The sequence below is a fragment of the Ambystoma mexicanum genome, chromosome 4q (assembly GCF_040938575.1).
Source record: "Ambystoma mexicanum isolate Mex_15411 chromosome 4q, UKY_AmexF1_1, whole genome shotgun sequence".
Classification (NCBI taxonomy): domain Eukaryota; kingdom Metazoa; phylum Chordata; class Amphibia; order Caudata; family Ambystomatidae; genus Ambystoma; species Ambystoma mexicanum.
In genome coordinates this window covers 1,245,249,456-1,245,277,423 of record NC_090928.1, presented here as the reverse complement: position 1 = coordinate 1,245,277,423, position 27,968 = coordinate 1,245,249,456, and the positions used below count along the sequence as shown (strand labels likewise).

Genomic DNA, 27,968 nt, shown 5'->3' with positions numbered 1-27,968 from the left:
TGCATTTTCCTTTTAATCGCAGAAGTCCATTTTGAAAGAGCTGAGACTTGCAAGGCTTGTTCTTATTTCTTTTAGTATTTCCAATGATGTATCTTATCATCCGAGATTATTTTTCTATACAAGTCCATCTGCTTCCATAATACTGTGGATTGAATGGACTGTAGACCCAATTCAAATCGGATTCTAGCTATTGGAAATGATTTTGGAAGGGCTAGCGTCTTCCGCCAATATATTCCTTCGAGGTAAGACCAATTGATTGCCTCCTGGTTGACGAAGGTTTCACTAGCATAGGTTAATATCGGAATTATCTTTTGTTTATATAACAAGGTTGTTGCTTTTGCCGAGTATGTTCCATATTTCATGTGAAAGAAGTGCCCTGGTCTTGCCAAGGATCTGGCCTTCCCTTCGATGTATTAATTCCATTCTTTTTCGTTCTTTGAGGGGTTGCTCAAAGCACCCAAATATTTTATTGTCTTTGTTGTATTAATTTCTTGACTTTCTAGCATAATTTTTGTGCTTGTTGAATTTTGCTCCTCTGTGTTGAAAGTTTCATAACACTTGTTTTGCAAGTATTGATTTTTAAGTCATTTTCCAACATATATTCTTGTGCTTTGTCCAGGGTTTGTTGTAATTCTATTCACAGTTTTATCAAGAATGATGTCATCAGCATGAATTAGCGTTTGTATTGGTTCACTGTTAATCTTGGGTGGATTCACTTTAATATTTTGTATTTTTTCTTCAAAATCATTGGTATACAAGTTGTATAAGCATGCTGCTAGAGGGCATCCTTGCTTCAGCCCATTCCAGGTGGGAATGGATTCAGTGACTATACCATCGGTTGTTAAGCGCACTCGCACAGATCTATTTGAATACAGTTCTTTTATTGGGTTTAGAATACAGGAAGGACAACCCCATGAAGTTAATTTGATCCAACGTTTATGCCTATTTACGGAGTCAAACGCCATCTTTAAATCTATGAACAGAGCATAGATTTGTTGGTTTCTGGCAATTGCTTCTGATTTTAGAATGTTCAATAACAAAAGGTTTACATTAGTTCCAATCTTTGTGACCAAGCCGGTTTGTGTTTTTGCTCGCTTTTCATTGCTTGCTGCCCTTGTTTTCCATTGCATTGCTTACGTTTTTCTGAGAGATAACCTGCAAAAAGCTTTCCTAGGGGATCTAGGAGGGCTATTGGTCTTTAATTACCCGGATTCTTTCGATCACCTGCTTTGAAGATCGGTGTCAAAATGGCAATTGTCCAGGTGTGTGGAATCTCCTTTGTCTTTTCCATGAGTTGGAGCAGATAAAGAAGAAACTTTGCCAATATTTCTGGAGCGGTCTTGAGCATTGTGTTTGACAGGCCATCTGGGCCTGGTGCTCTGGATGGATTTAGGGCCTTGATGGCGTTTATGACATCTTCATCCCAATTAAGGTTCCACGGGGACACATCCTTTTCGGTATCTTTGATTAACTTCTGCGATTTGTTCTTATACAATCCTGTAAAATGCTTGACCCATATGTTGGCCTCTACTTCTTGGAGCATTGTTTGTTGTTTTGGCACGTCGTTCATCATTGACCATAGATATCTTGTGTTTTTCATTTGTAGTGCCGCAAGAATTGATTCAGCGTCCTTTTGTTTCATCATTGCCTTATTCGTTTTTAAAAAAATTGGAGTATTTGTTTTTCTTTTCTGATTTGATTTTTATAATCAGGTTCTTTCTTCTTTTTCAATTGTCGCAATCTTTTTTGATGTTGCTGTTTCGTTTAATTTCTATATTGTATTGATGGTTCTGAATATGGTTTGATGTATACTTGGGCTTTGAGTTGGCATGTTTATATTTTTCTAGTATCCATCCATCCATAATTCAATTTTGAATGATCTTTAAGAGGCGCCTTTTCCATAGAAGCAAGTATTTCAGATACTTGATGTTGTTGGATTCGAAGTTTATTCAGCCCATTGGTCACTCCAAGTGCTGGTAAACGTAAATGATGAGCTTTTGTTCTCTTAGCGGTCCATGTGATTGATATTTGATGATGATCGCTTGCAGTGTGTGGTATATTGTTAGTCGATATTCATTTCTGTAAACTCGCTGAGGTGAATATTTAATCAATGATTGAGGTGGAGTTTTCATATGTCCAAGTCGGGTGAGGTAAGCCTTTGTCATTCGTAGGTTGTTCACAAAGTGATATTGTGAATTCTCATTTCTTTCATCCATTTTCTTGCTCGACTTGACATTTCTTGGATGTTACATTTGGCTCCTTTGTTAAATAGATGTATATTAAGATCTCCTACAATGATAAATTCACTACCGCTGTTGTAGAGGGCGATAAGGTCAATTTCGTCACATATCGAATCTATTAGTTTGTTGTCGCTAATAGCTGTCGGGTTCCAATAGATGTTAAAGACTGATATACACCGGAATCCATAGACGGTCAACTTGTTGTCGTCATCACTAGGCATGTTAATGGTGATATATTGAGCCCATGGATGGATGTTCTTTCTAGCTACTATTGACCATGTAGGAATGTTTTTCATTAAAATCATAATTCCTGATGCAGGCCTACCTAGAGTCGAAGTTATTGCAGGATTCATCCAAGTTATATATCCCTCACATAGGAACTCTTCTGTCAACCAAGTTTCTTGAAGGCATATTAATTCCAATTGTGCAAGAGTTAGTGAAGTATCTTCAAGAAGATGTTTATGTCCTTTCGTGTTCCATGAGGTTAAGGATATTTTATTTGGCTGAACTTCTCTCTTTTGGTTGTTATAAGTATGTTTTTCTCCTCTCTTGGCTTTGGTTTACTCTTCTAAATTCAGATCTTAATATTGGAGTACGTGTAGACACTCGCCAATTTTTACCTGTGTTTGTTTCATCCTTTTTTTCCTTGTTTTGATTTTGGTACGAAAGCGCTATATTCTTGGATTTTTTTTTCAGCCATGCTTCTCGTTAAAGATTTCTTCTGTTTTAAATCCTAGTTTTCCTAGTTGATGATTTGGCGCTAGGACACGTTGCATAGTCTCTTCAGAATAGAAATCAATGTGAGCTTCTTCCATGTGATTTTTATTTGGAAAGATGATTACTTCAATACCGTCAGAGCCAATCGACTTCAGTTGGGGTATAGCTTTGTATAGCCGCAGAGTATTGGATCTGTTGAGCATCACTGGCGCTTCTGTACTTGTCGTCATTTGAAACAATGCTATTCTGTAGGCGTGCGTAGAGCTCAGTGGATTGTGAAATTTTGGTCTCGTAATGGGTGGGCTTTCACAGGAGACAGATCTTTCATTTTCTCTTCCTCCATCTTGCACTGCTGAGGATGACCAAATTTCCTCATTCGATACCGAAGAGTATGTGAGAGAGAGGTTGTTTATTTGGTCTTCAGAGCATTGCTTATTTATTGAACTGTCCGTAGTTGTATCATAGCATTCATCTACGATTATTAATGCCTCATCTTGTGAGTTTATAGAGATTGGATTACTCTGTCGATTCGTCAGTTATCAATATCTCTGGTGTTGGCGACGGATTCTTTTGCATATTTGTTGTATCCTGATTAATTTCTGCTATTAACTCATCCAATGGTTCAGGCAGGATTTGAATAGCTTTTTGAGGTATCGTTCTCAGTATATCAATTAGTGGCAAGTTCGAATTCCATCCCTATTGCGCCATGTTCTTAGTACCATCTCGTTGTTTAGTTGGCCGAGTCTTATCGCCTAACGATTTTTGTACTGTTTGCATTTTTCTGAGGAATGCACGGGAACCCGTTTGCGTTTTCTTAATAGCTTTTTTGTGCATTGGTTTGTTCAGAGTCTTGATCTACAGTTCCTCGTTTGGCTAAGTCGAAAATGTCAAAAGGTGTGCACATCGGTGGTTCGTTAGTGCCTGGGATTGGCAGGTCTGGAAGATTACATACTTCAATAGGAAATTTTTGCATTTCATATTGTGTTTGGTCAGTGTTCATGACTTTGACATCCATTTTTTCCTCAGTTTGTGTTTCTTTAGTAAGAAATTGTAGTTGGGACGTCGTGTGTAGATGTTTTTCCGCTTTGTCATCTATCAATTTTTTTGTTATTGTTGACAGTTTCCATTAAATTCTGTTTGTCTATTCAATCTACTCTTGCCATGTTCGCTAACCGTGTTTGCCACATCCTGGATGTTTCAGCTTCAAATTTCAATCTCTCTTGTATTGTATTTGTAAAGGTTTCCAGCTGGGTTCGTTTAGTTCTGATCATAGCAAGAAGAGTCGCTTGATCTTTTGTTGCATCAACCATATATTCCTGGATTTTTAGAAATGGATCATTGCATTTGACAAAACTACTACCAAGGCATTCTGCAGATCTAGCATCATAGTAGGCAGTCTATATGACGATTTAGACAAATTCCTTAAAGATTCATCTTTCATACTTATGGATTGAGATTCAGGATCCTCTGTTCTTTGATTCTTTGGAAGGTTGTGGGATATCTCCAGAGGTGTTTTTAATGGGATCTGATTTCCTTTAGGTGTAATCAGCGTTGAAGTATTAATCTGTTTGATTTGGGCTCGTGTGATGACTCCATTAAACACTTCAGATCTTTTTTCTTGGGAGTCCATTATTGCATCTATCTCTGTTATATCAAACGACAGCCGCGCTATCCGGATAGGCAAAGATTTTGTGTAGTCATTAATGGAGTCAGTAGGATAGTATGTTGAGTGCCACTGTTTGGCTATCCTGGCTCTCTCTTGCAATGATGGTGTAAAAGTGATATCTTCAGATGTTGCTTTTTGTCGTTTTTTGCTGGTGGTTTTGCTTTGAGCTGGCATCAGTGAAACTGGAGTACCAGCATCGAGTGGTAAATTGACCTGATGTGCTTTCCCTGTAGTTAGTAATTGAGTTATCAAGCTACTGGTTTTAACAGATTTGGTGGATGCCTGTATCGGGATTGGGGTCATGCTGCTCTCCCTATTAGTAATTTGAGGTAGAATTTCAGTTGATAACTCGTTTGTCAGTTCTGGTGGACTTCTAGGTGTATTGGGATCTTGGTCTGCCATGTTACAGTCCGTTGACAAGATTGCCTTGGTTCGGTGTTCGCCCAATTTGTTTTTTATCTCTTGTTTTTGGATGAGACTCTCCTTAGTTTTATGTGATCCGATCCTCACATTTTTGGATTTAGTGGTCGTCATAGGTTTCCCATTCAAATCTGGCCGATTTGTGATTTTATTAACCAGGGCTACAGATTCTTCTAGTTTCTCTTGTAGTCTTGTACAAAGTTTGGGAAATTCCATTTTGGGCTGGATCTTATAATATATGAACAAGTACTTGAAGATTAACTATGTGTCTTTATACTTTTGATTTTTCTTATGATCACTTGCCAGTTGTTTCCGCCGACTCCAGCCGTAAACAGCAGTTAACAGCGTGCCCTTTTCTCCACGCGGGCTTCACGCTGCAAGGGTCGCACTGTTGTGATTATGAAGGACTGTTCAGGGGCGTGGCCTACGAATGACACCAGTCACGTGAGGATGCAAAACGGTCTGATTCCAAGTCCCGCTCGCCTAAACTGCCGTCAGCTGATTCAGACTGACAGGCTTATACTCAGTCAGGGCGAGAAGGCTCAAGGTAAGAAAAGCAGTTTTCCAGTTCCCCAGCCGCACAGCAGTTAACAGCGCGCCCTTTTCTCCACGCGGGCTTCGTTGTAAAACGAATGCCACCAGCCATTTCGATCAGAAAGGGTAGCATTTGACTGTATCTGGACACAGGGGATACTAGGTAACTCCCCCAGCACTATTGTAATAAGGGTGTGCTGGTCTAGGAATTTGAAAAGACTAGTAAAGTCAATTTCACTTTACTTTCTCTGGGAAACAGTAGTTTATCCCAGGAGGGTTTTTAAACCTCCTGTGCCACTGCACTGAGGGTGCCGTGTGACACATGCAAAGATGATGCCTATGGAGTAGTCTAAAACTCCATAATCAAAGAACACAAGAGTAAAACACATCAAAATACGAGAGAGTGGGGAAAAAAGGGTTGATTGTGCCCTGTCCACCGTGGGACCCACTTCTGCTGCAACCCTAGTGGACCCGGACTTGCGGACGAGGCACCCTGAAAGGACTTAGGAGACTGCTCCTCGGACCGGCCGGTCCTGAGTGAGGCATGACCCTGCTCAGAGCACAGGACAGAGGAATTGGCGTTCAGCCACGCTGCCCGTCTACTGTGCCTATCCTTCATCGTCTTCTTGGGGAAACCGAGGCATATCTCGCATTCTCCTTACTTGTGGTCCGGTTGCAGGCAGTAAAGGCATTGAAGGTGCTTGTCTTCAACAAACACATTCCGATGCCCATGCTTGGTGCAGGACTTGAAGCAGGATCTTCCTTCCTTCTCCTCCGTCATGGTCGGAGGGTGTGAAGTAGGCCCCCAATGGCCTTCTGGAAACTTTGACAATCTTTGCCCATTTGGGGATCTGAAATTCACAGACAATGGATCTCTGCTGCCGGCAGATGTAGAAGAGAGCAGACAGGCTCTTTCGGAACAAAAATAGAACCTTCTTCCATTGAAAATACAAAAGAAACATAGCAGTAGCTTGCAGAGCAAACTCGAGGACTCCCAACACTGGATGACAGGGAATATTCATGAGCATGTATCTATGCCAGACCCCATGCTGAAGAATAAGTCAAAAAGGGATGCAAGACGGGGTCCCCAACCTGAATGCTGGCAGAGAAACAGAACTGGGGGTTGGACTGTTTTGTATGGCCATAAAAAGGGAGCATGAGTTATCGGACACACAATGAAAGGATTTCTTAAAAAGAAAGATAACATTCCACATTCTTTTGCTGCTTTATGCAGAATCTTTAAAGCAGTGTTCCGGCCTGTTGCAGGAACCATTTTCACTAACCGCTGTGCAAGAAAGGCAATAAGTGGATAAATAGAACATATGTTTATTTACACGTTAAAAAAGTTCTCAGGCAACAAGGTGACTGCAATGTGTTAATGGGACCTAATAAATCTACTTATTGGGTTCTGGTTACTAGAATGTTTGCTTAATGTGTGATGGATGTGATTAATCTTCTAGCAGCGAGGATTACAATATAGTTCTTCAATTTATTTTATGAAAAATAATGAAGATTCTTCATGATTAAAATGTCCTCTTAACATGGGCCAAATTCGGAGAATTGATCTAGAAACTAAAACATCTATTTGTGCAGCATTCATATATCCACTACGGGCAGTTCCTTCCAAATGCGCGCCACAAATGATGTATATATCTTGTAAAACCTGTGCTCTTTGATTGCCTATCATGTTGACATTTATTTCAAACAAATTATATGCATCTTATAGGTCACCCGGGCCCCCCCTTCCCCTCCCTCCTGAGTAAATTGTTCTAAATACTGTACCACTGGTTTGTTTCGTGTTTGTAAATTATACTTCATTCATTACTCTACCTATTATTTAGTGTAAAGTGCTAAAGTGCTAAAGTGTATAGTGCTTTAGTATAAAGCGCTATATAAACTCAATAAACAAACAAACATCTTCCCAACCACTTAACCAGTAGCCGCCCCGAATCATGAATTCACCTTAAGTGCTGTGTTCAACTGTTAAACCGACGATCAATAGTTGAAGTTATCCAATACATTTTCTTATCCTAACAGAAAAAAAACAGATAAAACTATAAAACTCACCTGAATGAGAAATTCAATAGAAGGCTCATTTTCAGCATTAAACACGTTTAAGAGTGAAGCTACAGCTGTATTAACATAGGGCAAGATCGAAGGATGCTTGGGCTCAAAGTGAACAGCGATCTTTATCAGTTCTATGGTTTCCTTCACTGGAACTGCCTGAGAAAGGAAAAGACAGGAAAAGTTACTTCCTATACAGTAATATTTATCTCCTAAAATGTCTATTTAGGGCTATCCAGTATTTACCCACTTCCCTTCATGCAGAACTTCTTCCAAACATTTGTCTACTGCCTGAAACCAGAACAAATGTAATGGCATAGGAGAAATTTGAGTTGGAAGAGAAGAGAAGCAATGCCCTCCATGCTAGTCCTATACAAGAAAAGAACAAGGTCTGCATCGCAAACATGCTACCACGCACCTTGAAATGTATTTTCTGACTTCGACTTACAACAGGACCATGCAAAGTTAAAGCAACAAAATACTTACTTCTCAGTAATTCCATTTCTGATGGATGTTCTTCCCAGGGATTCATAAACTATGATAATCTCTGGTACAGCTGATCTTCACAAACGTCTCGACTAACATGGGGCTCAGCGTGACTCCACGCCTGCTGCACCCAATGCCAATAAGTGTCCCAAGCCAGACATGCCGTTGGGCCAGTAAATATTGATATCCCCCCCCCCACATGTCCTCAGTTCTGTCTTTTCCCCTCGCACTCTCTTGCCGATGGGCCGCAGTACAAGAGGGTGGTCGCTATAGCAATTCAACAAGAGTGGCATGATGAGGAATCCGTAGTAGGTAGATCCATCAGAAAGACCATTTCCCAGAGGTAAGTAATTTGCTATTCTAAAGAATTCTTTACTTCCACAGATTCCTCATCGATGAGACATACATGGCTCTTAAGCTGAGAGGAGAGCAAGGTGTTAGGTAAGATTTTCATAAATATGAATAATCTTCCTGACCCGTGGCAACCCCAGAACATTTTTCTTGGACTTGGTAATCATTTGTCCTTGTCTGTAGGTGAATGGGAAGCTTACCCCCCCCCCCCACATGAGCCCCTCCTTTCACCTAGTCTTTTACTCTTTTTATAGGTGACCTTTTTAGGTCTCTCCATGGTGAGTGATTGGAGTTCTAGTTCCCTATCACTTTTGGGCTTAGGCTGGGTTACCCCTTTGGGCTTCCCATTTCAATTTCTCTTTAATATATTTGGGTGAACTACTGTTACCAAGATGTAAAGTGGGATTTACATCCCCTTTACATTTTATTTAGTGACCCAGCACACTGCACCTTATGTGGGGTGCTGGGGAGATAAAATGTATCCCATTGCTTGCTGACTTGGTAACATTGTTACAATTACAAGTTAATTTAAATGGCTGGTGACAGTGAAACTACTTTTGTGACTTTTAATCATTACTCGCAGGCTGTCGAATCAGCCACGATAATGCACAAGAGGGACACCATTCTGCTAGAACGGTAGGCTCCTTTTTTTGCCATTTCTCATTGGCGTGTTGTTTTTTAGGTCTTCTGCCATTATATGTGGTAAAGAAGTTGGATGAAGTTTTGTCCTCAGCGGCAAGCCTTTGTATTCCCTGCCGGGGCTCCAGAGTGTCTGAGAAGGCAGGAAGCGAGGGAGGAGTCTGAAACACTTCAGCCCTTTGTCCTTCACCTTGCCTGAAAGGAACCTGTTCCCACTGGGTGGCTGTCCTGACTGGACAGCCAGACTGCCCCTTTCTGTAAACTGCAGAGAGAATTTGCAGAAGTTGTGCTGTAGTTCCCGATCAATACTCCGATCCTAGAAGCTTCTGACAAGTCGACCACTGGAACCATATTCGAAGAGGAAGACAAAGAATTTTCAGCTCTAACCATTTCCAGCGCACAGAGAACCTGCTGTGTAACCAGAGCCTGATGCAACCCTTACAAGCGACCTGGGGATCCCAAATGCGACGACTCCTACCCAGAGGCTTATGGAATACACTAGTCTCAAGAAGACCTGCAAAATGAGCCATCCCTTGACATGCTGTGACCTTGCTGGGCTGCAAAACATCAATAACAGGGGACCTCGAGGCTGAGTGCAGTGCATGGTCTTCCAAAGGCAGATTTCATCCAAAACATTGGTGGACTCCTGCTGGACCTCTAGAGACACGATTTGAATCCCTGAAGTCCCCTCGCCAGAGTGCAGGACCGAGAGAGAGTATTGATATATTATTCCTATCACGCTCGTATACAAGTGTTTCAGAGCGCGAAAGGCAAGGGAGCGGAACAGGGGAGAACAAAGCAGCGATCTTACTAGGCCCAGCGACATTGCCAACGTGCAAGTGCATGGGAGAGGGGGAGGAGGGGGGAAAGGGCATGGAAGTGGGTGAGAAGTGGAAAGTGCGAAGCAAAGGAGAAACAGATCAAAAATAATAAAGGCACCAAACAGTGGTAGTGCAGCCAGCAAGTGCTAGGTTTAAGGAAGCAGACAGGGTAGGTCTGTTAAGTGCAGGAAGAAAAGGGGGGCTGTATGGGTACAGATTCAGACCCGAGTGCGAAGGGTGGCTGGGAGGCAGTGCAGGAGGGTGGCAGGGTGAGCAGGTACCTGGGCCCGGAGGACAGACGGTGGCCAGGTGCACGTTGCCAAGAGAATACAGATCAGCAGGGGAGAGGGGGAGCGAAGGCAGAAGAAAAGAGGAAGATCTTCAGGTGCTTCCAGAACCGGAGATGGTTCTCCTCAAGTTTTCGAGTGGCAGGGAGGCTGTTTTTGTTAAGTGTGTTACACAGCACCCTCAGTGCAGTAACACAGGGGTGTCATAGTGGCCACCAAACAGACTCCATACCCTGGGACTGACTACTGTCTCCCAGGGCATGTAAAGTCACCATTGACTTTACTAGTCTTAAATTGTGAACAGAACCAGTACAAACCATCATAGTGTGGAAGTACTGGTAGGGGTAATTCGATTGCCCCTGGGTCTGTTTTTCAAGGGTGCATTGTCCAGTCCCCCCCCTTGTCGAGTTTCTGGCTGGTGGCAGTGGTTACCACGCGAAATATTACACCAGAATATTTCCTATGGGATTTTCCCATTCATTTTAAAAGCACTACTTTTTTGGTGCAATGTTAAAGATACCGCTGGATTAATTTAATATTTATTCCCCGGTTGGGTCTTTTTGCCAGGACTGTTTTAAAATGGCGCTTGTGTTCGCCTCCAACTCCAACCCAAGTCGAGCCTTTTGTTCCACTTTTTGGCGGGCTTCTGCACAGAAGCCTCCAAAAGTGGTGCCACTCTGTCTGGGTCTACAGGATGTGTGGGAGGGGTGGGGTAAGGGGTGGGGGGGGGGGAATAGGCACCCTGGACCTCGGCAACTCAAGTCGCACTCTTGTGTGATTGGCCCAGTGGTGAGCCGCCCGGCTCACCACTTAACATGCTTGAGTGACAGCTAGGACTGGTGAATGGGGGTTTTCTGCATAAAAGCAGGGCTTTGGGGACTGGGACTTCAGAAGTCACCACAGGACCTAAAGAATCCGACGAGGGAGAAGCTGAGCCAACCTGCAACGACGACACCACCGGTGGAGCCCTGCTGAACCGAATTCACCACTTCCCAACGACAGAGAAGATCTGCTTCCAGGAGAGTCTTCTTCATTTGAGCGGTTGGGGTTAACCAGTTCGCCCTTTTTTGCCTTCCTGGATCGTCTCGTGGTCGAATCACCCATGCCAAGCACCCCGGCGGCCGGATAGCCACGCTTCACCACTACCGCGAATAAAAGGGTAGTACCTTTTAACCGGGAAACTCCGCGGCTGGTTTCTTCCCTGGCAGTGCAACGACCTTCAGCTTTCCTCCACGTCGAGACCTCCTCTTCCTCTGGACGAAATACCGACGTCGAGACCTCCTCTTCCTCTGGACGAAACACCGACTTGCACCCGCTGCCAGGAACAACTGCCCCCGCTGGAGCTTTTTCGCCATTTCAGGTACTGTGTCCCACCTGGTCTCCCTTGCAACAGACTGTTCAAGGTGTCCCGTAAATACTTGACTCTCTATCCTCGGGTGACCTCGGACCCGTTAACTAACTTTTCTGAACTGATCTAACTCCTTTTTGAACTATCTGCAAAGACTTTTAAAGTGTACTTCAACTGTGTGATCTTGGGCACATTCCGCCTTGCCCTCTCCAAGAGTGGGTCTGGCCTATGAACTTTTTGCTCTACAATAGACCCTGCCTTTCTTGATTTGCTGTGGTTCTTTAAGAGTGTTGGTATTGTGTGTTTTCCTATTTCTGCCTTTTCTCTCCCTTTTTAAATCATTATTGGAGTGCCATCTAAGGTTATGCGCTTAACTCTGTTTTGCAAATAAGTGGTGTCTTAACTTAGACTTGTCAAATAATTAATTAGGGAGGTGCGAACAGTATATATTTCTAGTGACTGTGTTTGAACTTTGACATATTAGTGCCAGTGTATTTTTACAACTGTGTTTTTAAATAATTATATATTTTTATACCAAAGCTCTGGTCTGTGTTTTCTTGTGCTACTGTATCTTTGTACCTAATGTGTATACTCTTATATACTGCCTACCTCTTCTTGAGAGAAGTCTGACTGCTCAGCCACAGCTACCAGGTAAATCTGGGTGGTACAGACTGCTACCAATTGGGTTTACTGCTAACACCTGTAGTCTTAAACTTTTTGCAGTGGTCCCTAAATGAACTGCACAGGTTTCTGCCTGGCAACGGGAGGAATGTAGGGGCACTTTTTTTAGAAATTTGAGGGCGTGCCCCTGGGCCAGGGCGTCCAGCACCCAACGGTCGGGCTTTTTGGGTTTGGTGCTTCGAAGATTCGGTTGTCGTAGTGTTTCCTTTCTGCTTTTTGTATTTCCTTTTTCTATTTGCGGTATTGTTGTAGGAATTTTAGTTTGTTCGCATTGTCATTTGGTTTTCTCCAGTCAATTTCTAGTCTTCGGTTTTTCCTTTTCATGGTGCCAAGTAGTGGGGTGAACCATTTTGCCATTGCCCGTTTATGAGAAGGAGTGAAGGGTTTTTCTTTGGGGATGTTGTCTAAAGTAGTTGTAATCCAGGAATGCAGAAGGGCTAATTTTGTTGTCCAGGTCCTCTTCTTCCATGAATGTTGGGTGTGGTTTGCTAAACTCCAGGAGTTCAGTTAAGTTGGAATTTTTGATGGTTCTCCAATTTCTTTTCATGATTTTCAGTGTTTTGTCTGGTTGACTGTTTGTTGGGGCGGTCATTTTGATTACAAAGGGGATGATGGGATGGTCGCTCCAGGGTATTTGAATTGGGGGTGCCGGGGTGAGGAGTAGTTTGTTTGCAAAGATTGCATCAACTGTATGCCCTGCTGAGTGGGTTGCTCCTTTGACTAGTTTTTCCAGGTTCATTGTTGGCCGGTTGGTGATTTGTGTGTGGTCGTGGTTTCTTCTTCAAACCAGATGTTGAAATCTCCGAGGACTATCAGGTGATTGTGTTTGATGATACGACGGGGATTGCTTCTGTGAAAGCGTCTACGAAGGTTGCAACATAGGTTGGTGGTGTATATAGTAGTATGAATTTCAGGTTTGTTTTGGGGCTGTTAGACGTACGATTAGGGATTCGCATTTATCGATGTTTAGTGGGTCTTCCAATTTGACATCCAGGTGTTCCTTGTGAATGATCAACAGTCCCCCCCCCCTTTTGGTTTTTCTATTTGCAGTTGTTGAGGGTGATCTTGTAGTTGTCGTCTAGCCATGTTTCTGTTACAAACAGGATATCGATCCCTCCGTCCCAGAGCAGATCGTATATTTCCGTGGCATGTTTGGTCATTGAGCCTGCATTGATGAAGTTGCAATGGATCTTTTTGGTGTGGTTTTACTTGTTAGTTGTTCCTTGTTTTGGTTTGTGGTTGTTTAGTTGCAGTGTATCTTTATTACCGTTGATTGGGGTGGATGAGGATCAGCGAAGGCTGCATCTTCATTGTAGAGTGATGGATGAGGATCAGCAAAGGCTGCATCTTCATTCACGCGGTCAGCTACATTGAAAGCTTGGCTGTTCAATAACTATGTGTCTCTATTTATGCCGGTTAGGTGAAGATATGTGGGGGCTTCTTCGTTGAATTGGTCAGTTAGGTTGATGACGTGGGTGTTGAGGGTGTCCTCCTGTTCTAGTGATGTATGGGGTTATGGGGTGATGGGGTCGGAGTGTATCCACACTCTTCTTGGGTGTTCCCATCTTTTTCCTGGTTCTTTCAGGCTGTCCTTTGTGTGTCTTATTGTCTGTGTCCTTGGGGTATCCTGGTTCAGGGGTTGTTGCAAGGTAAGGTGTGAGATAAGGATTTTTCCCTTTGGAGGATTGCTCTGGTTGTTTCGGTTTTGGGCGTGGTCTTTCCACTATGGTGGTAAATTAGGTTTGTGCGTCTGTGACCTGTGCTGCCATGTCTTGTGCCCTTTCTCGGCGTCCCTTCCCGGTCCGATGCATTTTGGTGCTCTGTGCGGAGGTGCCGGTTGAGTGGTTTGCTGCGGTGTCTTGTGGTGTGAGTACTGGAGTTACTTCTTGTGTTGGTAGGCTTTGGTGCTTTTTTGTGCTTTCTCTTCAGGTGGGTTGGTTTGTGTGTCCTCTGAGCGTTGTCCAGGGGGGTATGGGTGCTGGGCGTACAGTTGTCGGGGTGTAGTGCAAATTCCAGTGGCTGTCTATGCAGGTCTCTCGGAAAGGTGAGGGGAATTGAAACTATGCTATCACGGTCTGGTCCTCGATAGGAGTGTGTTAAGGTGGTTAAGGCTAAGTTTGTGTTTGAGACTAAGTCTAGGTGTGTTCTATAGTCCTGTATGGTAAGGGGGGGCTTTAAGCTTTAAGTAGTGTTGTAATCCTTACAGTGCAAGCAATTTGAATTTTTGGAGCAGAACACCTGCTTCATTAGAGAGACCTGTATAGTGGAAGAGAGGCCTATCAATGCATTCTGAATATCATACAATGCACTTTGGGAACAGAGCCCCTGCTAAATTTGAGAGACCTGTATGAGAGAGAGGCCTATCAGTGCAATCTGAATGTCATACAATCCAACTTGAGAACAGCGCCCCTGCTAAATCTGAGATACCCGCATAGTGGGAGAGGCCCATCCCTGGAACCCAAACATCACAATGCGATTTGAGCACCGAACCTCTGCTAGAGCCGAGAGTCCTGTGCGAGAGATACCCATCAATGCAATCCGAATATCATACAATGCAACAATTGGTGGTCACACAATGCAATTTGAGAACAGAACCCCTGAGAGACCTATGTAGTGGGAGAGAGGCTTATCAGTGGGACCTAAAAATCATACAGTGCACTGTGGGGACAGAACCCCTGAGAGACCTATATAATGGGAGAGGGGATCATCAATTCAGTCTAGAATTCATACAATGCAATGAAATTGGAGAACAGAGCCCCCGCTAAATCTGAGAGACCTGTACAGTGGGGGAGAGGCCCACCAGAGCAATCCAAAGTTCATACATTGCTATCTGGGAACAGAAACCCTGCTAAATCCGAGAGTCCTGTATGAGAGAGAGAGGCCCATCAGTGCAATCTGAATATTACACAATGCAATCTGGGAAAGGAACCCCGCTAAACGTGAGGGACCTGCACAGTGGGAGAGAGGCCCACCAATGCAGTCCAGTATTCATACAATGAAATTTGAGAACAGAACTCCTAATAGACCTGTATATTGGGAGAGAGGCCTATCAATACAATCTAGAATTCATACAAAGCAATTTGGGAACAAGAGCCCCTGCTAAGTTTGGAAGACCTGTATAGTGGGAGAGAGTCCGATCAGTGCAATCTAGAAATCATACAATGCAATTTGGGGACAGTGCCCCTGCTAGATTTGGAGACCTGTAGAGTGGGAGAGAGGCCTATCAATGTAGTCTAGAATTCATATAACGCAATTTGAGAACAGAACCCCCGAGAGACCTGTATAGTGGGAGAGAGGACCACCAGTGCAATCTAGAATTCATACAATGCAATTTGGGGACAGCGCCCCTGCTAAATCTGGAAGACCTGTATCGTGGGAGAGAGGCCCATCAGTGCAATCTAGAAATCATACAATGCAATTTGGGGACAGAACCCCTGAGAGACCTGTATAGTGGGAGAGAGGCCTATCAGTGCAATCTAGAAATCATACAATGCAATTTGGGGACAGAGCCCCTGCTAAATTTGTGAAACCTGTATAGTGGGAGAGAGGCCTATCAGTGCAATCTAGAAACCATACAATGCAATTTGGGAACAGAGTCCCTGCTAGGTTTGGGAGACCTGTATAGTGGGCGAGTGGTCCAGGACCAGCAGGTCTGTTGGGTACCGTATTACATAGTATGGTAAGTCTTCCTTGAGGGTGTGGGAGGGAGAGGTGCAATGGGGAATAATCACACTGTTTAGTGTTGGTTTGCTAAATGGCTAGGATTCTAGGGTAGAGTTGTAGCTCTCCCCTAACCCAGGCCACTCCTACCTTACTGGTCCTTGTAGTTGATGGTTGACAGCTGGCCACTGCCTTCCCCTACGGACTCCTGCAGACACTTCCTGGAGCCGGTTCTTTTAGAGCTGCCCTTTGCCATCAGGCTCTTAGCCACAGGGCTGCACGGGCAGAGGGCTGCCCTTGAATGTGACTTATGGGGGGAGAGGACCAATAACAGACCTGGTGGGCGGGAAGGAGGGAGGAGGGAGCGGAGAAACAAGGAAGAAGCAAGCGGTGCGCTCGGAGCGTGTTCCCTTTCTTTTTGGGCCTTTTTGAGGTTTTATTCTCAAGTTGAAGGTGCCAGGTTGGGGGGCAAGATGGCCTCACCTGCTGCTGGTCTCTGTGCATCTTATACAGAATTTGTCTACATCAGACCCCATTTTAGGCCAGTAGAAATAGAGAGAAAGCCTTTCCTTTGTCTTCTTAAAACTGAAGTGACCACCCAAAGGAATCTCATGGGCCAACTGTAGAAACTGACGTCTCACCTCCTGAGGCACTACAAGTTTTCTGTAGTCCCCTGAGGTAGACTAAATAGGTTCACTGTAGAGGAGGCCATTCTCCCAGTACAACCTGTGCTTCCCTGGCTCTTGCCCATCCAGCTGGGAAGCTGCCTGTGGTCGAAGTCCGTCAAGGGAAGGACACTATTTGACCTCTGCTGAAGTCTGCCCTACAGGGGCCACCTTCTGCCAGTAAAGACTGCAGCTCAGGATGGTCTTTAGGATCCAGATCTCCAACAGGGGGAAGGTCTTCTTCCAGCTCTGTGTCATCAGTAGCTGATTCACCATCTTCTGGTTGAACCTCAGGCTCAGCTTCAGCTGGTGGAGGAGTCACAGGTGACTGCCTGTTCTCTCGGGGATGTCCTGGCTTGATGCACAGGAGTGCTATCTTTCTTGTTTCCAAAGACCTTGGGTTTCCCCTTTGTCCCTTTCTTCCTGGAAATAGAAGTTGGCTCTTCCTGTGGACTGGGTGTTATAGGTTCTTCTGTAACAACCCACTGAGAGTTATTCAAAGTGAGCTCTCTGGCCTTCCTAGTCTGCTCCTGCTTCATTTTACTGGGAGGCCTGTGTTAGGGAGAATTCTCAAAAATGTGCTAATTCCCTCCATTTTAGAGTCCCCCAGCAACTTTGCTGGATTTTGATGACTTGATCTTTTAACCTGGAGAGAGTGTGAGCCTTTTTCCCCACTCATGTATTTGTGTGAATTTTACCTTTTTGGTTATGGAGTCTAACAAACTCCATAGGCATCATCTTTTACAATGGTGTCACACAGCACCTTCAGTATGTATTTACGATTCCCCAAGGTTTAAATATCTTCTCTGGGATCAACTACTGTTTCCCAGAGTGAAACTGACTTTACCTAGTCCTATACAATTCTAGACCCAGCACACCCTATCTTACAATAGAGTGCTGGAGGAGTTACTTAGTATCCCCTGTGTCTAGTTACTCATGTAGCATTTATGTGTTACCCTTTCCTCTCAGAATGGCTGGTGGCAGTGGTTTTTGCATGAACTACCATGATTTACAGCGAACTGTTCGCAGCTCCAGTAACGTTAAATCGTGGGAGCCATGTTTTTCAAAATGGCACTGAGTCTCCTTTGTTAAAATGGTCCCCGGTCTTCTTTTTTCACCATTTCTTTGTGGAAAGGTCTGAGTTTTTCTCTGTGCGCCAAACCAGGTTTGGTCTCTTTCTTCATTCGCCTTTGCCGGGCTTCAGGCGTGAAACCCGTCTCTGGCTCCAGAGTGTCTGGGGTAGGCAGGAAGTGAAGGAGGTGCCCGGAACTCCCTGTGCTTAGTCTCCAAGGAGACCCAAATGCACTCTGACGATTGGCTGGCTGACTGTCCGGCAAGGACAGCCACCCTGCTCGTTGAGTGGCAGCTAGGCTGGAATGAATGGGAGAACTGAATAAAAGGGGAGTCTCATGGCTTGGAAGGCAGAGTCGGCCACTGGACGAAGGAACCGAAGAAGAGCTTGAAGAGGATGGCTCATGCAACTCCTGGACCATTGGTTTGCCCAGTGAAGCGCTGCTGCAGGTCCAAATCACCAAGTTTGCATCAACAGAGAAGCCCTACAAGGACGACTTCTCCCTTTGAGTTGGTGGGACTAATCAACTCCCAGGTAAGCCACTTGGACACCCATCTCAGAGCTGGTTGCATTTCCTCAGGTGCTGCAGGAAACCTTAGAGGGACACCAATATTGTGTGCGTTGCTTGTAAACTGCCCTAAAGCTTTTGGAAGATCCTCCGGACTCCCATGAAGCAGGACTGACCAAGCCTGACCCCCCTGAGTGGAGTGCAGGACCTCAGATGTGAGGAAAGTCCACCTTGACAGCCAGGAACCGCGCTTAAGGCTATTTGCTGTACCGCAAGTAGCTGAAACGTGAAACTGCCACTGAAAGTAAAGTTTTTCGGTTGCCAGCTTTGATGTTGACAATACAGTGCAGGAGTCCCCCCCCCGCCCGACGTCCTTCCTCTTGTCCCCACGACTGAGGCCCAGGAACAGTGAGATCGGCAGAGCTGTACGGGAACATAAGACTTCAGCTGCATCTTTTTCTTCTTTACTAAGGTACTGTAAAACTAGCCTAAGAGAACGGGCCTCTTACTGTGGAAGTGCTTGTAACTTCTGCAACTCACAAGTCCAATCAGCTTGTGGCCCTACATTTGACTCCTTTTTATCAAAGACTCCTAAGAACTTGTGCAAAGACATTTCCATTTACTTACCTAAGTGCTGCATCCTATACAAAGACTTTTGCCCATTGACTTTGGATTAGCTTATTGAATTGAATGACTCCTCTTGTAATCTGAAAGTATTTTCCCTGCTTAAGAATATTTGCAATTTCTTGTGTTCCAATAACCTTTGCCTTTTACAAACTATTTAGAGTATTCTGTATGCCAACACTAAGGTATTCATGTCCCCAGCACCCTTGTTACTGAAGTCACCTGTGGATGTACGTTGTGGCGGTGGGCCATCCCAAAAGGGCCTTGTCTGATCCAGAAACTCAGAGTGTACAGTATTGAAGTACATTTGTGTGTTACTATTCTATTGCTCCCTTCTGAAGAAGGCTTTATAACTGACTGATAAATTATTGATTCTATATGCAAGAAAACCTGCGTGTAAGAGTTTATTTGAATACCTGTAACTGTGAGTCTGTGTGTAACTCCACTACTGCTCACATTTCCCCTCTTGAGATAAGCCTGGCTGCTCAACACACTACCAAAACAGTGTAGTACAAGCTTATACCAAAACGTGGGTTGCCTATACCTGTAGTCATAGTTGCTTGTAGTGTTCCCAGAGGGTACAGCATTCAAACTTTGCCCAACACCGCCGAGGCGCTCTGCATACCCGTTGGCGCCTTCGGCCGCCCCAGCGAATCCGTCGAGACGGCACTGTGGGTTGTGTGCTTGCCTTTATGGGTAAAGGGTGCGTCCCTGTCGCCGGGATGTACATTCCCCATAGCAGAACTATTGTCCCACCTCCCCAGCTGGAGGCAGATAGTTCGGAGCGCGATTGCTCTGATGAAGTCTATGGCATCCACAGCTGTTGCTTAACTCGTCACTCTCGGTGGTGGGGGAGCTATCCTCGGCCTGCATCATGGCATAGGTCACCCACCATTTTACTCGAAGCTCCTTGATAGTCTTAGGACGCAAGAGCAGACAAGACCGGCAGGACGCCTCATGGTGCTCTTGAGGGAGACACTTATTGCACCTCCGGTGCGTGTCCTTCCAGGGTTACTTGCCTTTACAAGAAGGGCAAAATGTAAATGGTGTACTGTCCATATCTCAGGTTTAATGCGACGGCAAAGAGGGGAGAAGGAAATACAATCTTGAAAGTAATGGAAGACCCCCAGACCTCACTCTCCCTACTGTATAGGCCGGCTAGAAGGCTAGGCCACGCGGTCGACAGGGTCGACCGGAGCACCAGCCGTCAAAAAAGGGGACAAAATATACATAACAACCGGAGTTCGTGGGAAGAAATAGACTTTGCAATTTGTAAGAGCTCCGCATAAGACGACCAGCTAGCTGGGTGGAAAAAGACAATCCGAGGGACCGCGACATGTGAGGCAATTTGGGTACACTACACGTCCGGGATACTGTTACCGGCACACCCATGTCGACGTCCCCTTTCGATCCTCGAAAGACAAGATGCAATACTCCACGGTTACCACTAGAAGTCGGACTATATGCACAGCATGTGATTCTAAGCAGATTCACAAGCATCAGAAAAGTCATTTATAAACGGACCTGTACACAAGTGTTTCTAGGTGCGACAAGACCAGGAAGGGTTAACCGAGGAAGAACAAAACAAACAACATTACTAGGCCTTGTGTCATTCAGATAGTGCGAGGGGAAGGGAAGGGGAAAAGTGGGAGGGGGATGGGAAGAGTGCAGTGGCAAAAAGCATTAAGTGCTGCCAGGGTGGTGGCTCAAGTAAGTGCAGGACGCAAGAACTGTACGGTTGCAGATAGAGTCCCTAAGTGGGTCGGAGGACCGGAGGCAGTGCAATGGGCTACTGGTCATGCAGGAGCCTGGTGCCCATGAGGTTCAGTGGGTGGACAGGAGCATATTCGGGGGAGAGAGAGAAAGCAGAAGCTAAACGGAAGGTCTTGAGTTGCTTCCGGAACCTTAGGTGGTCCTGCTCAAGTGTGAGAGAGGCAGGGGGGGCTGTTCCAGGGGGAAGACCCAGCCGAGGACAGAGCTACATGCGTTTCCTTCTGCTTTACATCAACTTCATTCTACGCTTCCATAGTTTAAAACATATTTCACTCTAAATAACCATGTTGGGATCAATTAATCACGTCAGCTAAACTAACAATAGGAAATTACCCTTAAATCAGACCCCATTACTTAAGGAATGGAAAACATACCTCTTTCCTCAGGAGTTTGAAAACCTCACTCATGACGATTTCAATAAAGAAAGCTTTTGATTGCCACTGCTCCAAAGAAGTCGACGAGGCAGAGTTGAGAAATTTTAATTTCTCCCCTGAGAAAAAGGAAGAAAACTTGAAGTTTAGAAGAGAAGGAGCACAACACAGAGAAGCCAACAGGCCCAAATTAAACCTCAGATAGACACTGTGTCTTTGAACATTAAACAAAGTATCCACATCACTTTAAAATAAATTGCATATCTCTGCTTAACCAGATGCTTTTCTGTGGTGCAATTTGTTACGAAAATAGGTATCACATTCAAGTCAGACCGTTCTTTCTGTGAGACCTACCAAACTTCATGTAATTACAGAACGTTTGGGCTCTCTCAGCATCATCACTAAATAGGATGAACACAATCATCCAGAAAAAAATCCATGTGGATTAATGGGCAATGCATATATCAATCGCTTGGTATTTTTGATCTTTTCCAACCTTCTCCATGTTAGGGAGAAGTCTCAAAAATGTGTCAATTCCCTCCACCTTAGAGACCCCAAGCAACTTTGCTGGATTTTGAGGACTTGATTGTTTTAACCTAGAGAGCGCAAGACCCTTTTTCCCACTCTCTCATGGATTTTAATGTGATTTTATACACGGTTTCATATTGGTTGTGGAGTCTAACCAACTCCATAGGCATCTTTTACAATTGTGTCACAAGGCACCCTCAGTGCAGTGCCACATGGAAGTCTTCCAGATTTTCCAGGGTTTAAACACCTTCTCTAGGATCAACTACTGTTTCCCAGAGCAGTGGATTGAAATTGACTTCACTTAGTCCTGTAAAGTTCTAGACCTAGCACACCCTATCTCACAATAGTGTGCTGGAGGGGTTACTTAGTATCCCCTGTGTCTAGTTACTCATGTAGCATTTATGTGTTACCCTTTCCTCTCAGAATGGCTGGTGGCAGTGGTTTTGTAATTAACTACCATGATTTACCCCGACCGCGAACTGTTCGCAGCTCCAGTAATGTTAAATTGTGGGAGACATGTTTTTCAAAATGGCGGTAAGCCTCCTATGTTAAAATGGTCCCCAGTCTTCTTTTTTTGTCATTTGCTTGTGTAAAGGTCCTTTGAGTTTTTCTCTGCGCGCCAATCCAGGATTGGTCTATTTGTTCATTTGGCTTTTGGCAGGTCTCAGGAGTGAAACCCGCCTCTGATTCCAGAGTGTCTGGGGTAGGCAGGAAGTGAGCGAGGTGCCCGAAACTCCCTGTGCTTAGTCTCCTAGGAGACCCAAATGCACTGTGGTGATTGGCTGGCTGACTCTCCGGCAAGGACAGCCACCTTGCTGGGTGACTGACAGCTAGGCTCACAAAGGGGACTGACAACTAGCCTGACAAAGGGGGCTCAAACGCCATCTTGAAAAACATGGCTCCCGTGATTTAACGTTAACGGTGTTCGCGGTCGGGAAAAATCATGGTCGTTCATTGTAAAACCACTGCCACCAGCCATTTCGAGAGTGAAGGGGAGCATTTGACTGCTACATGAGTATCTAGACACATGGGATACTAAGTAACCCCTCCAGCACTCTATTGGAAGATAGGGTGCGCTGGGACTAGGAATTTAAAGAGACTAGTAAAGTCAATTTCACTTTACTTACTCTAGGAAACAGTAGTTTATCCCAGAGAAGGTATTTAAACCTTGGGAAAGCCTGAAAAGGTTTCCCTGTGTCACTGCACTGAGGGTGCTGTGTGACACACATGAAAAGATGATGCCTATGGAGTGGTCTAAAACTCCATAACCAAAGAAAATACACAGAAAACACATTGATTTAAAAAGTTCAAAGTCCGAAAGTTTAGCAAAAGAGCTGGAGGGATCTAAGGTGGGAGGAATTGGTGCATTTATGAGAATTATTCCTAACAGTACTGCATACAAACTTTTTTGTTCTCGCAGAGGGGCGCCTATGGACCATTTTATGATTGTTTAAGGGACTTAGGCACCTTATGTTTCCTAGGGTCATCCAGACGTGGACCCCTTGCTCACTGTGCTCAGAGAGGCACAGCTCCACCTCACTTAAGAGGCCCAACAAGGCTGAAACACAAGTATGGGATTGCTGTTGGTACTCTTGTTCGGAAGAGAATTGCCATAGCATTTCGGTGCTGTACTGCCCATGTGGGCGGGACAAAGACTGATGTGCAAATAGATATTTCCCTTTTGTGAAAGGTACAGTGAGCTAAAGTGTGGCTGCGGACTCTCGAGTGGGTACCTTCCCAAAGAACAGGTAATTTAGCTGTGTTCGTTCTTGCAGAGAGGCGCCTATGGACTATTTTTTAAATATAAAATAAGATTAACAAGAGAAATCTACAGTCTGTTTTAAGTGAATTGGAGTTTACCTTTAGTGTGCACCAATAACACAGCATCCTTTACTTCAGTTTACATCGGTAGGCAGTGATTATATCGAATCCAAAACAACTAATGAAAAAATAACGAATGAAAAATCGAATTCTAAATGAACTAATTTCGAAAAAAAAATGGGGTTGTGAGAGGGAATAGTGGTTTTGGCGGTGGGGGGTGTGGGGGGGGGGGGGAGTATTTTTAAAAAGGGGAGTTTTGGGGGGAATTCCCCCCAAAAAGGACGAAAAATGAATTAGTTACTTTGTATTCATTAGATTTTCATTAGTAGTTATTTCATTAGTTATAATTACATGTAACCGTTTACAGCCAACCCCAATTCTCGGGGTGGTAATTGACAACAGCTCCAACGCATCAAAAAACCTATCTTTGTACCAATTCTCTCAGAAGACAAGTGCTGTACAAATAGCATACATATTACCATACCAGGCTACAAGCTGTCAGTTCATAGACCATGAATGTACTAAAAAAAAATTGAGACAAAACCAGAACAGAGAAAACAATGATAAAGGAGACTAAATAGAAAACAGCCGATTTAGGAGGATGTCGATAAATGTCTAAGCAGGTAACGAACATTCTGTACCTGCACTAACATTAACTTGTTCCCTGGTGGGTGTAGGCAGACAAAGGAATTCAGTATCCCTTAAAAGAACACAGCCCTTGTAAGACTACAATCATAAACATTCATGTACTCCATTGTACTGTTCATTTTGCAAAAGGTGTCTAAGATGGAAAACAAGGCAGTGCTGCAAAAATAGAAAATTGCTAGGATCTAAAGGGTTAACGGTATTCTCATGTTCAACGTGCAGCAATTCTGAAAGCCTTCACTCTGAAAGAACAGAGCCTACTGGAACCACAACAGACTTCTAAACCCTTTCTTGCAGTTACGCACCAAGACTAAAACTCACCTTTTGCGGCTCCAGCTGCCGGGTACAGTTGGTATTTCAAACATAAACTGGCCATTTTGAAACAAGTCAGTGGTTCAACCTTGCAAGCCAGCTTGATAATCTCTCTCTGTTCCTCATGGATATCTGAAGGAACAAACAGCACATTATTTAATGTTCCAAGCACAGAGACAACACAACAATTTGCATTCCACCTTAAACCCAGATCACAATCAGCCCTTCTTTAAGTCCCGTTACACTCACCAATCGCTCATGACCACCACTTGTCCAGAGATGTCGGGAGAATTTGCAAAGGTCCTCGGGTGAGGGCTTAGAGAGATCAACCTGCTAAAAGTAGTGATGGTTTTCCTTAAGTGGACACTTCCAGGGGATATTGTTAAGGTGGATTTTCAGAATCCATCCTGTGGGTGGATTCTGAGAGGCCATCCTATTATGCTGAACAGGAAAGACACTGATGTCTAGCTAAGCCGCTTTAAGTTAGTGTAGCAGAGCTGTTAGAATTAGACTCAGGAGTGGGGCGCGAGTGGTCTATGGCTACTATGTGGCATAGACAGAGCACTACAATAATTCCAGCTAGACAGAGAAGTATACAAACTTACAATTAGTTAGGTGGCCTTTAATATAAATTTTAATCAATGAAAACATCAGGTAAGCATTATCACATTACTATTGTACACATGCACGGTTAGGGGTTCTACTGGTGGAACAGCAACACTAACTTAGAAACAGTCATGCAGTAGTTTGCACAGTCAGAAGCAACACCAAGTAATGATTGTTAGATAAGAATTTGTAGGGTCCAACTGGTGGGGGACTTTACATGACTTATCTCTTGGTGTTGGGTAACCAACCTTTTAATATAGGCCTGTACTACACAAGTTGGTAGTGTGACTGAGCAGCCAGGCTCATTTTAAGAGGGGTAATGTGAGCTGTAGAGTTGTGCAATGAAACCAGTAAATATACAGGTATCCAAGTAAACACTCTTAAAGTTATAGTATAAATATTTATTTATATATACACAAGGATAATAACACAAGCTTTAAAAAGCAGCAACTAATAGTAACATTAATCCCAAAGTTAGGATTCAATTCAACAAAAGCAATAAAGAAGGCGAGTAAACCTTTCATATGTTATACATATTCCAGCACATTGAGTGACGTCATTTGAAGTCAGTAATAACACTTATTTGTGATCACCATTACAATATTCAGTTATAAAGGAGGGAAAGGTTATAATCAGATCAGAACATACTTTGTACTTCGAAAAACAGTTAGGTTCTCCCAGAGGGATGTAGGCAGTTTTTTATCCCAATAATAGTGTTCGTCAATTATAACTTGTAAGGGAACAAGCTTTGCCAAAGCCAATAGGTTCAGAAGGGAGCATTTAGAGAGCCAGGACACCCAAAGGCAATGGGCTAATTCAACGTTCTGATGCTCTCCTCTTAGAAAATGTTTTTAAAACTAGTCAGTAGTTCAGTAGAAAATCACAGAAGCTCCAGACTATCCACCTTTAGGAAGCGTAAGCTGGAAGGTCTGTGCAAGTGAGTTTAGGTCAACTCAAAAGAGTTGTAAATAGTACTCCCCAAGCTGGGAAGCACCACAAATGGCAAAAGGTAGATGTACCCCAAGCCCCACAGTACCTGTGAACTGAGGAATGTGTTCCAGCTGGATGCCCTCCTGTTGCCGTGTAACAGACCCTTGTTCCTGGTCCTCGGTCGTGGTGACGAAAGGGAGGATGTCTGGTGGGCTTCTGCAGCAGCACAAGAGGGGCTCTGCAGCAATGGATTCTCCTCGATTCAGCTGCCTTTTGTGATTTTGGCGTCTTTCTTAGCACCAATGAAGAACGAACCGCTCCGATTAGAAGTTACTTGATCCCTCAGTCCTGAGCTCTGGTGAAGGGAGTGTGGATGAAGATGTCCTGCATCTGTAGAGTCCTCTGGATGCCCATAAAGTTTTGAACTGATTCGTACTTCCGAAGACAATGCACTTGATGGTCAGGGGACCCCGGACATTCTGCAGCCTTGGAAAAATCACAGCAAGTCGGGGGTTGAAGCTTGTCTCAAGGCTAGTTGGTCCCACCAGCCCAAGGGAGGAAGGCGTCCCATAAAGGTCTTCTCAGTCGAAACGAAAACTGGTCAGTACAGCTGAAGGGCTTCATCGGCACTTTGCTGTCCAGTAGACAGCTGCAAGCATCTTTTCACGTCTTCGTCGGATGTTGTCCTCCAGTGGTCGACTCGGCCTCTAGTCCCAAAAAACACCTTTTAAGAAAGTTCCCATTCATTCAGAGCCCTAGGCTGTCAATTACCCAGCAGGGTGGCTGTGCTGCCGGACAGCCAGCCGGCCAATCAGAACTGGTTACACTCAGGCACACCTAGAGACGAAGCACAGGGAAGTTGTGAGACCCTCCCTCACTTCCTGCCTTTCCAGACACATTGGAACCTGGACGGGGTTCAGGGATGACACCCGCCAAAGGCAAAATGTACAAAGGACTCAAACCAGATTCAAACAAAAGAGTAATAGCACAGAAGGAAATAACGAAAAAAGAAGACAGGCCATTTTGAGAAAATGGTCACCATTGGGTGCCGTACATCAGCTGAGAAATCAGCCTGCAGATACATGGCACAAGGTAGTAAAAAAGAAATCACTGCCACCATCCATTCAAGTTAGTTAGTGTAACAGAATGTTACAGGAGGAGTGGGATAAAGGAGTTACTATGTAACCCCCCAGCACTCCACATAAGATGGTGTGTGCTGGAGCCTCAAGACGGAGTCATCTTACTATTCTTGGTAACAGTAATTCTTAGTCAAGATTGTATGCAGTACCCTAAGGGTGCACTACAACAACCCTGACCTCCTGGCAGTAGTAACCCAACCTTTGATATAAGTCTGTACTACATAGGTTGGTAGTGTGGACGAGTAGCCAGGCTTATCTCAAGAAGGGTCAATGTGATCTGTAGGGGAGTAACACAGAGGTTCACAGTGACAAGTATTCAAGCAGACACTTACACACAGGGTTTCTTGAAAAAACATTTTTTTTGTTATTTAACAGTCAGTTAATATATGACTTCTTCAGAAGAGAGCACTGTAAAACACCAGACAAATATACTTCGAAATTACACAATCTCTTAGATCAGAATCAGTAAATACCCATTTGGGATGGCATACAGCAGAGACCTACACCCACAGGTGACTTCAATTGCGAAGGTGTTGTTGACATTAATGTATTAATGTTGGTATTCAGATTTAGTTAAGAGCAAGCAAAAGGGGAAATATTATTCGAGCAAACAAGCTACCACAAATATTTCTTAAGCAGGCAAATACTTTCAGATCCTCCATTAAGAGTCATTCAGTTAAAACAGGCTAAGCCAAAGTCAATGGGCAAGAGTCTAGATGGGCTGAAGCACTTCTTTGGAGGCAAGTAGAAAAGTATTTGCACAATGTTTCAGAAGTCTTTGAAGAAAAAGATGAATCAATGTAGGGCCACAAGCTGTAAGACTTGTGAGTAGTAGATGCAAGCAACTCTACAGCAAGAGGTATGTTCTCTTAAACGTTGTACAGTACCTTTAAAATGAAGAAAAGATGCAGCAGATGACTCCCGTGCCTGCGTAGCGCTGCAGATCTCACTGTTCCTTGGCCTCAGTCGTGGGGACAAGAGGGAGGACGTCGGGGGGATGTTGGTTGGCAGACTCCTGTACTGCACTGGGACGGTCAAAACTTGCAACCGCCAAACTTCA

The 27,968-nt window shown here is 44.2% G+C and overlaps 1 protein-coding gene across 1 annotated transcript in view; it reads right to left on the bottom strand.

Moving 5' to 3' along the window:
- The window catches only part of LOC138467361 (exportin-5-like), a 419,600-nt gene that overhangs the window by 242,090 nt on the left and 149,542 nt on the right, over window positions 1-27,968 (bottom strand). Inside the window, exons 13-15 of the mRNA XM_069607325.1 lie at window positions 24,243-24,365; window positions 20,931-21,046; window positions 7,645-7,800 (exon numbers count right to left, since the gene is read on the bottom strand). Of these exons, the coding sequence (XP_069463426.1) occupies window positions 7,645-7,800; window positions 20,931-21,046; window positions 24,243-24,365 (395 nt within the window). The remainder of the gene's footprint in view (window positions 1-7,644; window positions 7,801-20,930; window positions 21,047-24,242; window positions 24,366-27,968) is intronic.